Here is a 14,360-nt window from a genome sequence, read left to right on the forward strand (position 1 = left end):
GATAATAAGCATTCCATTTTACTTTTTCTCTACATAATTATATTTACAACTATACCATTAAAATTATTAATAATATTTATGTTAACGGAAGTATGGAAAGGACCTGTATAGGCTAAGCCTGTTGTCCAATCCAATTTGTATATATATCTCTATTATGAAATATTGTATTTAAATTAATTCAAATGATTTATTGAATAAAATATTTTGAAATAAAGAAATTAATTAAAACTGTTGGCGTATAAATATTATACCAGACAACTTACATAACCAGCATTTATACCAAGCTGACTAATTTGCGCGTGCATATACTTGTCACGTGCGTGATCTGTTGCCGCGTGACATAACGTTTCTAATTGAATACTCAGGTTAAAGAATGTTGTTCATGTATTATAATGTGTGGTACAATATGTTATTCATGGTAAGTGTCTAAATAAAAAATTCAGTAACTAATGAATGAACATGATAATGAAATGGTCTATCGATGTATAGACCGAAAACCAATATGTGCACTCTGAATAAACCTGCCGACTCTCTCTGTAAGCCAGAACAAACAGAATCATGACTAATCAACTCGGCGAAGTTGAAGTTCGTTATGTAATTTAGAATTGAAGGACTGTGAGGAAAAAATCATTTTCTGTTTTGCACTGGCTTTGATACAAAGTACTGGCAGCAATGCAGTGTCAACTGCTCTTGCGCACTTCAAAAACGTTCAGGGACTCTGGACTTAAAACTACCAGAGTTATCTCCCTTACAGTGCTCATTGGATGTACCGGTCGGAGCACTGGCATTAAGTGGAAGATCACTACAGCTGTGTTTGAGATTCTGATGAAATGATAAAACTGTCGATACATTTTCAAACCACATCCAACTGACATTTAAGAAGGCTGTTCTCTGAAGGACATCACTTATTAATCAAGAGTACTAGAACTGACTAGAACTACCTTTTCAAAAGTTGACTAAGACTATCACTTAAAACAGTTTTGAATGGGTGATAACGCTACATCATTTCATTTAAACCAATAAGTGATAACACTTAAACTACTAGGGGGAACTGTTTCATTAATTGATATCACTGAAGAGGAATAAAAAGTAAAACTGCGCTCCAAACCATTCATATTTCAAACTTCTAAGCTTATGTAAAATCACTTTAAAGACTCGATGATGTCATTAGAAAATGGAAATACAATTTAATAAGGAAATGGCACCCCGAAGGGAAGTGCAGAAACTGAAGAAACTGTCAGTCGGAAATATACAATTCAGTGAGCATTGAAAAAATCCGCTAACAATGTCCATGAATCTTGAGTTGACTGTTAAAGAAATGTAAGATCCTATTTCATTTTGCATTTTGTCATAATGAAATTTAATTATTTTCTTACTATTTACAGATTGTATAATCTACTAGACATTATTAGCTTCAAAAGTGAACATCAAACAAACAAAAATATACTTCGACAATAAAATAACATAAGAAGGAAAGACAGACGGGGATTTTTGGGCGCCTCCATGACAGTGTCTCGGTCGTCTGCTGGCATTTTCTTCGGTCTAAGAGTATTCCGCACAATTCGTCTCTTTATGAGTATCAAACGCCTCTCCTTCAGCAAATAGCATGTTAATCTACTGTCTTGTGAATGTATGCTTACAATTACGATACTCTGGGTTTAGGCTAATCTATGGTGGCATATTTCTGCCATCGTGTTATTTTAGGTCGCGTTACGGTAAAACGACTTGTCGAGATAATTATGTCGACAAGTCGTGTTACTAACACGGCAAGTCGTGTTATTATGACGACCTGTCGCGATAATTTATCACGACCGGTCAAGTTAGGTTATCGCGGATCTCGACCTAAAATGTGCTTTTGCCCAGATATGCCATCTACTTACGTTGTCGAGATAAGTTATAAATGGACACCCAGCCGTTTCGGAACGTCTCTGGCTTTACACTGAGACATGGGTATATCAGCTCAATTATTTGGTTTAAAAGTATTAATAATAATACTTCAGATCTGAATATTGTCAAAAACAACATTGGACAGAGCACACATTATGTTTAATAAATATTAAAAATTCTAAAACGTATTCAATCATAACTAAATTATCCATCAATTTTATTTCCTTACTGTACAGTACCTCACAGTCTGATTATTTATCCAAAATGGTGACCTGTATGATTTCATTTTTTTTTTAAGCAAATCTAAAAGGTATGGAAAGAAATTACAAAACACATTGGAATAAAATTAAAACAAAAGTTAATGTTCAATAGAATTTTAATTCCAATCAAAATCTGAAGAAACAGAATTTAAACCCCAAAATGAACCATATAATGTGTTCTACAAAGGAATGTTATCAATGATCAAATGTTGCATTCAAACCTATATACAGTCAAACCTGCTCTAACGACCCCCTGTATATAACGACTGCCTGTCTATAACGACCGGTTTTAAGATTCCCCGTGAGATTTTACTATATAACGACCCTCTGTATAGCGACTTCTGTCGCCCATCTTCTGCTCTCGGCAGTCATCCCTCATAAAATCCCCGGAACATCGACCCTGGCTTGATTATACAAACAAAGGACCACCACAACCCTGGGCTGAGTATATAAACAAAAGACCCCTACCACCTGTTAGCCTATAATTACTGTAGCTGCCCTGGCCTGGGGCTCGGTAAGAGAGGAGTCGGGTCACCATGCGTGTCGGTACCATTACATTACAACTGTGCACAGGTGGCTTCATTTGACACGGTCAGTTAATTTTGTGATAACAACTAGGATACATCACTTCAATAACAAACACTGGTCATATCTGTCAACAAGATTTACCCACATGAAAGCCAATAATGCCTTTCTTAATCGTAGCTGTTGGTACTAGCGTTTGTACTGCCGCCATCTTTAATTAGTCAATACTAATAAAAAGTCGTAAACTGACACAAATATCCGTATTTCAATTTGGGTCAGAAAAAAAATAATTTTGGTTTTAAGAAGTAAGACTATAACACAAAATAATTAGTAGTAACACAAATATAATTAATTTATTAATTATTGTGTATTCTTTTTCTTTATTCATGAAAGAAAGGGAGATAATTTGATAGATACATATAGCATTATTTCAGAACAAAATATTAAAAAAAAATTATCCATAAGACCATTTTGAGTTCTATTTTGTGTTTGGGTCCACAAATCATTAAATATTAAACCCTTCAGATTTATAAAGTTGATGCATTTATATAACTTCTGACTGGTCTTCTGAATACCCTGTTCAATGACAATTTATTTATGGCAGTTTTAAGTAAATTGGTTGGTGCAATAATTTTGACCTGTCTATAAAGGCAACCTGTCTATAGTGACCATTTTTTGGCCTCTCCTTGGGCGGTCGCTATAGACAGGTTTGACTGTAGATATATATATATATAGTTAAATGCCTGTGGAAATCAATAACTTGTTAATAGTTTTGAAAACACCTGAAAGTCATCAGTATCAATTCAAAGCTATTTTAACCATTAAAATATATATGGAGTATCTGCAAATCAATCACACAAATTTGTTTGTGTCGGTTATATTTAAAATATCTTAAGCCCTAAACGGCTGGGTGTCCATTTATAACCTATCTCGACAACATAAGTAGATGGCATATCTGGGCAAAAGCACAATTTAGGTCGAGATCCGCGATAACCTAACTTGACCGGTCGTGATAAATTATCGCGACAGGTCGTCATAATAACACGACTTGCCGTGTTAATAACACGACTTGTCGACATAATTATCTCGACAAGTCGTGTTACCGTAACGCGACCTAAAATAACACGATGGCAGAAATATGCCACCATACTAATCCAATTTCTCCCAATGGCAATGGTTCAAAGACATTTCAAATCATTATGCGGGTGTATACTTCCGGTAAAGGAAGTCATTCTAATCCGTCGCACGGTTGGATGCATCCGGAATACGCACGGCAATATTATCATATCTGACTATACCTTTTAGTTATTCACATTTCTGATTTAATTGCTTTTTTATGGCGATTTCAAACCTGAAAACTAGATTTTTGTACTGTTATTCCGGTAACATTTAGATATTAATTATCGCAAGCTCGGATTGATCCTCGGGAACAATTAAGGTGACGTCGTGGCAATCTCGCGCTATCTCGCGAACAATTACGCCTAGTTACAGCATCACGACGATTCTGTCTGAAAGCTGCTTTTTATAATGTCTCATAAAAATACGATGTCACCAACAATTATCGACGAAATGAACGAGGAAAAACTGCATGAACTTTGCGAAAAGTATGTATAGAAATTGAAGATATATTTTCTTTTATATATTTATCTTTAATATGCGTTAAAATACTACTATTAGTGCTCATACAATATCAAACAGAAAATCTTTAAAGTCACGACAAATTTTAACAGGATTTGTTTATGTAATTAATTTTGACGTAACTTCTGTTTTAGTTTGGAGAAGTACCAGAGCTACTGTCATTCACTGTGCGAGTACGTGAACAACCCTGTCACTTCCATCAATGGCAGTTCTGTCCCCTTCTACATACTCCAGCAATTCGCGTACGACCAGGAGAAATTGGCCAACATCAGTATGTATGATTTATTAAGTAGACATATACATAAGAAATATACGCTATTTAAACCAATGGATTTTTTTTCTCTCGTTCAAAAGGGAAGAAACAAAAGAAATTTAACGACGCATTACTTTATATAGATCTATACAGAAGTTATATCTTAAGTTTAATTCATATTTCAGTGACTAAGATTTCAATTTATTGTATTTTTGTTGATTTTACAGAGAATCCAGAAATGACTAAATTTGTTGCCGCCATAGCCGACACTGCCTGTCTCCTAGGAACTGTTCCGTATCCCCCCGGTGGATTATATGAAGTGTCCATGACAAAACCTTCCATAATGTGCGTATCCATAATTTTCTGTTCCAATTATTTGGGTTTTTTGTTAATTTTTGTTGTGTGTTTTTTTAAATTCTTTATTTATTTATTTATTTATTTATTTATTTTTTTGTTGTTGTTGTTTTTATTGTTTTTCATTTTTTGTTTTGTTTCTTGCTTTTATTTTTCCCCCTTTTTAATACCTTGCAGTCTGTGTTTTGGGAAATCATTGGGGGAAAAGCAAACATTTTTGTAATAGGAATAAGGAATCATATACATTTTCTTAACTGAATTCTGATTATTAACGATAGGGAAATTTCGCGCAGGGACTTGACATATATATACCATAGTAATGAATTATGTTATACGATAATAAAGCCCGGTTGTTGGGTTTTTGTGCCAAGTTCCTGTGTTACTTGTTAAACAATTGTAGCCAATGTACATATGTAGATCTAATTAAGTTTACTTACCATCCATATCTTAATTAATATTCCGGTCTAGATTGAACGACAAGACGATAGCCAATTTGGCTCAGGAAAGGGATCACAATAAACAGCAAATACGAGTTGCCATAGAAAATCACGTGACTAGCTCGGTGAGGAGTTTGTTAAAGGCAAACGAAGGATTCTTCAGGGCATGTACCAAACGACAAGGGTAGGTAACTCTTCTGGCCTTAAATTTCCATAGGATAGCATTATATAATTTATTGGAAAAAAATCTCCGGAAAACATAACAGAATTTAAATTAGGTTCATTTCCTAATATTTTTATTCTGCAATGTTTTCCATTGTAATATTTACAAGTTAAGGTATTTCCTCAATATAATGAACGTTGATGAACTCGGGGCGCAAAGGCACGCCTTTTGATAGAGTGTAAGGAACAGTGTAAAATGTCATCTCCACGGATGAAGAATGTCATTGAAGGGCAAACGATGAGCCAAAAGAAAAAAAAACCCACATGTATCGCTATTTTGGCTGATTAATCATCATTATTATTCATGACTACTGTATCTTTCTACTCTTATACAAATCGTTTGTATAAATGCTCCGTCTGATTTATGAATATTTAGTCTCAATTTCGTCTGTGCAGGTTGAATACACGATATGTTTGGACAAAGGTTAACAGCATCAACGTCTCCGTGATAGCCGAGGATGTGATTTCACGTGCGTCAAAAAGAAAATTCAAGGTGAGTAGACTAGCTGTTAAATTCATTTTCCTACGTGGAGCAGTTGCCAGGTACTGACCGTAGGCCGGTGGTTTTTCTCCGGGTACTCCGGCTTTCCTCCACCTCCAAAACCTGGCACCTCCTTAAATGGCCCTGGCTGTTAATAGGACGTTAAACAAAAAGCAAACCAAACCAAACATTTCATTTTCCCTACCGATCCATACATATTTGTAGTGATTTGACTGGAAATCTGATATTCTATATCGGGTAATATTTTTTTTCACGACAAACCAAATATTTATCAATTACTTCCAGGTACTTGGAAGCTCCGATCTGAAGAAAGCGGCAAACTGGCTCAGTCCTAAAATCAAGAGAAAGGCGTGCTTTCCACCAGGTAGAATATTTCATCTGTAACAGATGTCTTCTACAAGTAATTAAATATTGGCCATTCCCTCTTCTTCGAATTTTGCTTTACATAGTACTTTCATTTCTATCTCTTACGCATTAAATTTGTTCAGTTGTAAATAATTTTGATGAAAATAAATGCACGTGAATTATTACAACTCTCCTGTATAATTACAGGTGGTTTGTGTTTCTCTAAGAACCGAAGTGGGTTCCGGTTTAAGATTTCCGGAAGAACAGACGCCGCGAAACCCTTGCCTGGTTTCTTTGACACACGATCAGGTACGTTTTACATACCAACTGCACGTCCTGATGAAAAGAGGCTGTTTAACCCTCAAATAAAACTATACTTTTTTGAATATATATGTTAACCGTGTATATGTCAATAGCGTTTCCAAATCTATCCTTATTCAATCTGTCAATTTTATCATCTTATTTACATAAAATGTCAACATTTGTTGTTCTGTTTATAGATCTGCGCGTGAAGTGCAAGATGGGGTTGCTGCACGGTACAGTCGGGTTCGGCTGGATCCGGAAGTCAGCCTTGAGCAAGGAGAAAACTTGGGGCATGTTTGTTCATCCTCCTACATACGGGTTCTGATTCTCCAACACGCAATCATGGATTTTTCACGAAAATTTTGGCAAAAAATGTTGTTATTTGTGGATTTCTTTGACGGAGAGAACTTTGCTATCAGTATCAATGAATCAAATTGGCATATCAGTGAAAATCATGGACACTGTTATTGGACTTTTTATTATGCTGCTAACTGTGATATTTTGACGTCATTCATTCATTCATTATTCATTCATTCATTATTCACTCACTCACTCACTCATTCATTCATTCATTCATTATTCATTCACTCATTCACGATTCATTCATTAATTCATTATTCATTAATTCATTCATTAATTAATTCATTCATTCATTATTTATTCATTCAATCATTTCTAGTAAATTACATTTTTAATTAAATTCAATTTTAAAGTAATTTTCTATCAAATATTTCTACCTTAACATCTATATTGGGACACAGGAACTTGGTCATAGTTTATTTTTCCTGTGGGTTGCTACACACAGGGACTTGTCAAATCACAACCCCACGTTCCGTAGTCCGTACATACGGAACATGGGGAGGTGGCTTTATGCCTAAGTCGAGTAACTACATTTAGTAATACAGTAACTCATGGACAAGTAAAAATAAATTGTGACTAGAGTTCCTGTATATTAGGGGTTTGTGGGGGACGGGACTTATTTTTACATTTTTGTATTTGATATATCTTAGCCAAATAAAATATTGTTTATACTAATTGTTTTTTGCTTTGTATATACGTGTATATTCTGAAGTCCAATCTATCTGTCTTTAAGACAGCCATACATTCAATGTTTAATTTACAAATAAATGAAACAATGGAGTTCAAATGGTTAACGAATTTTTTATGATATATTTGCATAAGCCGGTTTAAATTTCATTTTTTGATTTCCAAACAGAAGTACATTTAATTAAAATTATTTGAAACTTATTGTAAATCGAATATCAAAAGATCACTTTATTCGGAAATGGTTTAACGATATAGACCTCAAGAGGAAGTACCTAATCTATTTTCAAAAACAATTTTGAACTTGAAAAATACTTAATAATTCTAAAATCAAAAGAAAGACAAACGGAAGTTAAGTTTAGAACATTTACTAATGGAAAATGGAAGATGGAGAGATTCCAACAGAAAATAGAATTTGCAATCTTTGTTGTCAAGACATTGACGATGAATGGCATTATGTTTTCAAATGTAAAGGTTAAACAATTTAGACAAAAAATAATCCTTATTACTACAGTAATTATCCTAATATCTACAAAATGCTAGGCCTTTTTACCATAAGCAACGTTAAAGTTTTGTCAAATGTGAGAAACTTGTTGGGGAAAATAGAAGCATCGCTAAAACAACACAGAATTACCTTAGATATTCATAAACTATTTTATTTTATTACATGTGTTTGATATTCCTTAACAATAAACAAACGATAGAAGCTATATTTTGAACTATTGCACGACTAAAATGACTAGTACACGGTCACGTGTGAACTATTGAACACCTGTGACCGTTTAGAAATCAGTCGTACCCTTTTAAGCGTCTAATTCACCGACTCAGATATCAATTCTAGACCTACAGGAAAGTCGAGATTTCAGTGATTCTAAGTGTGTTTTAGTGTTTATGTAATAAAACAAGTATATCATGGGTGTCTGTGCAATAGTACAGAATATTTGACACGAGGTACTGGTAATTGGCCGACTATTGCACTCGACCTTCGGTATTTTTGTATTCTGATCATTTTCCAAATTAATCCAAAGTTCGTGTAAAGTTCCAGATTTTTTCGTCTGATTATCTTTACTTGCGGTAAAAAAAATGTCAAGTATGTTTCGGGAGTTGGCAAGTAGACAATGTTTTCTGTACAACTTAAACTGTTTCAAACATCAAACTTTAGACATGAAGACTCCGCTCCTAGGCAGCAGTGGGTCCAGTCCAGAAGGAGTCAAAGGCGACATTGAACTCTTAAACTTTGACCAATGACCACTAGAATCTGATCACGTAAAGAACGAGATATTATGATAATATAGTATAGATAAGAAACAAATCCCACCCCAGAGATACAGTATTTTCTATTTCCGATTTGATTTGGGGATTTTGTCTTCATTGATGACCTAGCAACCACAAATTCATTTATTTATTGTGAACACAAAACAAACGCCACTGAATTGATGTACGGATGTTAAGTTTATTTAATAGTATGTTGTATATATATACAATGTCTGTCTAAGATTTACAAGACGATTTTTACCGGAGAACAAGTCACGGTGATTTCTCCGTACCATCGTGTTTCCGGTAAAACAAATATGGGATAATTACGTCGACATTTGTACAAATAAGGGATTCTACTACATATCTATCTTGTATGACGTCAATAATTAACATATAAACTTTGACCTCAGATTCACGTGACCAAAATACATTACACAGCAAGAACAGATGAGAATTTCATATATTACAACAACCACAGCACTACTTGATGAGAGTTCATAGTTCACCATAACATTTGACCTTTTGACTCCAAGTTCAAGGTCAAGTAATACAATATGGCGCCCCTGTCCCGATATACACGATATCCCTAAACTGTTTACTTTGCTAACACACAAAATGGCGGAGCATTTTTTCAGTCCTCTACACATTAACATGATGACCTGAAGTATTGCACACTTAAAATGGGAAGAGTTTTATTTCTCCTACGACAGCCTGTCGACAGGTAACGTTGTTACCATGGCAACCAGGTTGGACCTCTTTCAAAATCACGTATCACATATAAAACATATAATTATCTATGTAGAGGGCACGTGCGCCTGATCATACAACACAGACGATATTGTACAAGTTTCCATTAATACACAAGACCTTTGTGAAACAAACCATTGTGACTTGATAAAATTACCATCCTACAAACATGAAAGTCTTTCCAATATCTATCACCAAATCAACTAAAATAATTTGGTTAAATATAAAGTAGAAAAAGCAAAGAAAGACGCACCAATTGTTTGCCATGTTGTGAATTCACAGGTCTTTACAATGTTGCATGATTTTATCGATCGGGAATTGTCGGTACTTTCCGTTTCTCGTTTACGGAAAGAGCCGACAGTTCCCGAGTGATGTCAGTTACTACACACAAGACGTTGAATTTTAACAATGATGTGAGGGTGCTATGACGTCACAGGGGTACAATCACACTCATTCGTCACATCTATGAAAGTAGCACTAACTACAGCAGGTGAAGCTGGAAAACTCCATTGCTCATGAATACATCTACAACACGACGTTACCAGCACTTAATCTAAAACACGTCAATATATCATGTTATCAAGATATTCAATCGTCTGTATACCTTATTCGGAATAACATCATATTGCCAAGAAAATAAACCAAAACTCATCGTTTGATACTTCAATTGTATTCGGTTTACAATTACAATTTCACAAATTTACTCCGTCTGCTTTTCGATACTGTATTGCAGTATCAAACTAAACATGAAAGTACCAAAAGGCTGACAAAATCGCAGAAAAATTGTTACGAAATATGCTGAAATTTAATTGTTTTATCAATATATTTATATTTTTGTATCTTTCTTTAGTTTTTCAACATCACAGTGCAATCACTACCCAGAGTTGTCCTTCCTTAGACTCTCATTGCACTGAGGTAAGAACGATAACTCTGAGAAGTGAAGTATATGTCCCATGGGCCGAAAAAAAACGGTAACGGTTATAAACGAAATAACACGTAGATAGTATCAGAGCTCATTTATCTACCAGCACTTGTTAAAATTCTGATATTAAAATTATTTGCATGTCTACCTTATTTCTTGCTTAAATAGCTCTACTATAATTGAAAATATCCTTCATCTTCACAACAAGTACTATTACATGTTAAAACACGGAAGGAGATTATGTGACCATGTACAACATTATACTGGGGAAACCACAGTCACCTGAGTAATATATACCGGGTATATAATTCGTAGACGAGAGGACTATTTAGGGATCAACACACTACAGGTAATACATATAGGGAAAACTATTTACGCAACTGGGATCTGTCAGTACTTTCCATTAATATGTATTTCCTTTTATAGAAAGTTCGGATGGTCCAACTCTTAACTGTCTTTCACTGCTCATATCATATATGGTTTGAAATTCGATGCTGAGCAATAATAAAATTGCTTGGAATTTAAATGGTTTTAAGTCAGATATGTAGATCTAGAACAAATTTTCAAGTTAGTGGCCATGGGGGGCATATCCAGTTTGGGTTGTAATATTTCAGAAGACGCTTTCAAGAGTTAAATTAAACTAAAATCACCTCCAAGAAACAATGTCTGTCCCATATTTGAATACATCCTGCACTTCCCCATCCCCCCCCCCCCCCCTCCCCACCAGTAAAAATAATACATGACGTGTCTTAAAACACATATCAGTGTCTTATAGCATGTCTTGTAACACAATGTGTCTTAAAAATATGTCCTATAACGTTTAGCACACATCTCTAAAAATGAATAGCATATGTGTCTTATAACACATACCAGTGTCTTATAACACATGTCTTATAACGGAGAGTACATATGTCTAATAACAGAAACAGCACACGGGTCTTGCAACAGATAGCACAAAATGTCTTATTAATTAAATATAAAAATAACAGGTCGTAGACTGAAACAATTTGTGGAATGATAATATACAAATATACAGGAAAAAAAATGGACACACATACTCAGATGTTTGTTAAAAACAAAAACTGAAAGCGCAGAGCATTACACAAAGCCACAAGTACAAGTAGTGTCCAAAATACTGACAACAAGAATGCTACCTTTTCAGTCCGCACACGACCTACCACCGACATATCTTAGAAGTCTGTAACAGCAGAATGGGGCAACAATTTACTTACGAGTTACCATTGAAATACATTAGGGGTATATTTATCCGGACCTAGGTTTCAGTATGGAGGATCTCTAGACACAAATTATCACGGAAAATCTCGTCGTGTCAGAGCTAGGTCATTATGATATTATTGCAACCTCACATCTGAAGTGCAGGCCTGCAGAAGCCTTAAATAGAGCCACTTAAACTTCTTTGGAGGTGAAAATGGTAAAAAAAAAAAAAAAAAAATCTTGTTTGTATTCAAATGATACTGTTTGCAGATATTTCATTCACTAGCAACAAATTAATGAATACTTGTATCCAGATCTTAATCACAGTCGCCATTACATCAAGGCTTTAGCTAAGTGTGATACAAGAAATAGGCCCTCGTACCGAGAAACTGAAATGTTGGTAGGTAAACAAGCTTTCGTTAAATAGATTTCACTCAGCATCACAACCATCGACAACATGACAAGCATTATGTATATACTAAAATTGTTCTGTATCCTGACCTTTAACCTTCTAACTCTTACCCTCCTGACCTTTAACATTTAGCCTCATGATCTTTTAGCACCTGTAGGTGTGTCGATGGAGGATATTCTAAGAAAAAACATGGCTGGAATATTGATTTCCATTAATTTTATCAACGTGTACATAACTTTTTAATAAAACAGAATTATAAGAATAAGCATGATACTTAGAATATGTGTTAACAAAAACAGCGGAGATTAGATCTTGAATATACAGGTAAGAACCAAAAATTTACAGGTTATAAAGAATTTTTTTTTTTTTTTTTTTTTTTGAAGATTCACTGTACAACATCCTAATTGTTGCCTTATCTTTATCCAAGAAAGCAAATCAAGAAATCAAGACTTTAAGGTGAATCCTAAGCTTCCAAGATTAATGGATTGGAGATACATATACAGAGTAGCCAGCAAAACTTTCTCCAAAGATGCTCGGACACAGGTGTGGTGTATGGGCTAGAATTTTCATGAGCAGGTTTGGATTTATGAACACTGGAGGTTTTAACTTCAACACAAAGAGTGACATCAATCAAAGAAAACACAAAAATAAGGCAAGGGCACATAACTCTTGACTTGATAATTAGCTGCTAGGAGATGGAGGTACCTCTGGACAGATGCCTTTTAGAAAAAGCTGTCGTCATCAGTCGAGGCGAGGTTGTTGAGAATCTGATCCGAGACAGAATTTCATAACAACCTTGTTTCCACATCAGGGAAAATTAGTCACCAAACTTTTTGGCGAGAAGGAAGGCCTGGGGTAGATTTAGAACTGGAAACATTCCAAATGTCTTTTTCTCATTTGCCATCACCTATAGGGCAGCAAGATAACTTTCATATTAATTTCCATGTGAAATAAAATAGCAGACCGGTTAAGGAAACACTACAGAAGGATATTCTCAGGTGTAACCATGTGAGTATTGGAAATGTCATTATATGACGAACAGACACATGGACAGACGACATTCACAAGGCTTAACAATGGTAATATACAACCACCCCATATATACACCCTCCCCTTGGCCACCTCACAGTAACGTCCACGGCCGACACTTCCTCTCTCGTGCACACATGGGGAATTGTATAGCTATATAAAACACTCTCTATAAGATTTGTTATATAGGATATCCCACTCATTCCACAAACAAGTGCAATGAGATATTCCCCTAAGAATTCCCTGGCCACATCTACTGCAGTCCATGATGATTTTTTTTGCGTGGAGCAAGAGTTGCTTCCCCTTCCATAGTGTCCAATATTAAAATTGCTTGTCGAAAAGATCACACAACAGATTAGCAATGCCATCCTTGTTTGTCCTAATCGTCAGTCGGTACATCTACAAAAAATAAAAGTATTCATATCAGAAAATCTTCAATTCAGTCAACAACCATTAAGAGGAGTATTCTTACCTGGTATGTCATTCTAATACAGTGGAGATGTAACAAGGAATTTGATTGGCTAATGAATGAATGAATGCATAAGGCTTCTAAAACCACACAGAAACAACAGAAGTAGTTAGAATAAGGATAAGGCTTATGTGTTCTGAAATTTTAGAATTGACTAGGTGTCTCAAGCAAACTTTCTCAGACCTTATCACTTTCCTGTACTTACCTATTTGACAGGTAATGTACACAGACACTTTACTCACCTTTACTTACTTATTTGACAGAGAGCTCATAAAAACCCATCACTTTCCTGTACTTACTTATTTGTCAGGTAATGTACAGACCCATCACTTTCTGTACTTATTTATTTGACAGAAAGCTCACAAAACCCATTACTCACCTGTGCTTGTTTATTTGACAGAGAGCTCACAGAGACCCTTTACTCACCTGTGCTTGTTTATTTGACAGAGAGCTCACAGAGACCCTTTACTCACCTGTGCTTGTTTATTTGACAGAGAGCTCACAAAGACCCTTTACTCACCCGTGCTTGTTTATTTGAC

At 35.1% G+C, this 14,360-nt stretch overlaps 2 protein-coding genes across 2 annotated transcripts in view; one reads left to right on the forward strand and one right to left on the reverse strand.

Moving 5' to 3' along the window:
• Positions 1-4,159: 4,159 nt before the first annotated feature.
• On the forward strand, positions 4,160-7,254 carry LOC117335838. The gene is made up of 8 exons (XM_033896078.1): positions 4,160-4,276; positions 4,445-4,581; positions 4,791-4,908; positions 5,386-5,538; positions 5,973-6,069; positions 6,364-6,442; positions 6,631-6,732; positions 6,924-7,254. The coding sequence occupies exons 1-8, from the start codon at positions 4,200-4,202 to the stop codon at positions 7,049-7,051; spliced, it is 891 nt and encodes a 296-aa protein (XP_033751969.1). The 5' UTR covers positions 4,160-4,199; the 3' UTR covers positions 7,052-7,254.
• A 1,949-nt stretch (positions 7,255-9,203) lies between these two features.
• The window catches only part of LOC117335839 (AP-2 complex subunit alpha-2-like), a 29,155-nt gene continuing 23,998 nt past the window's right edge, over positions 9,204-14,360 (reverse strand). The window contains exon 24 of the mRNA XM_033896079.1: positions 9,204-13,751. Within this exon, the coding sequence (XP_033751970.1) occupies positions 13,674-13,751 (78 nt within the window). The 3' untranslated portion in view covers positions 9,204-13,673. The remainder of the gene's footprint in view (positions 13,752-14,360) is intronic.

Source organism: Pecten maximus, chromosome 10 (genome assembly GCF_902652985.1).
Source record: "Pecten maximus chromosome 10, xPecMax1.1, whole genome shotgun sequence".
NCBI classification, from domain to species: Eukaryota; Metazoa; Mollusca; class Bivalvia; order Pectinida; family Pectinidae; genus Pecten; species Pecten maximus.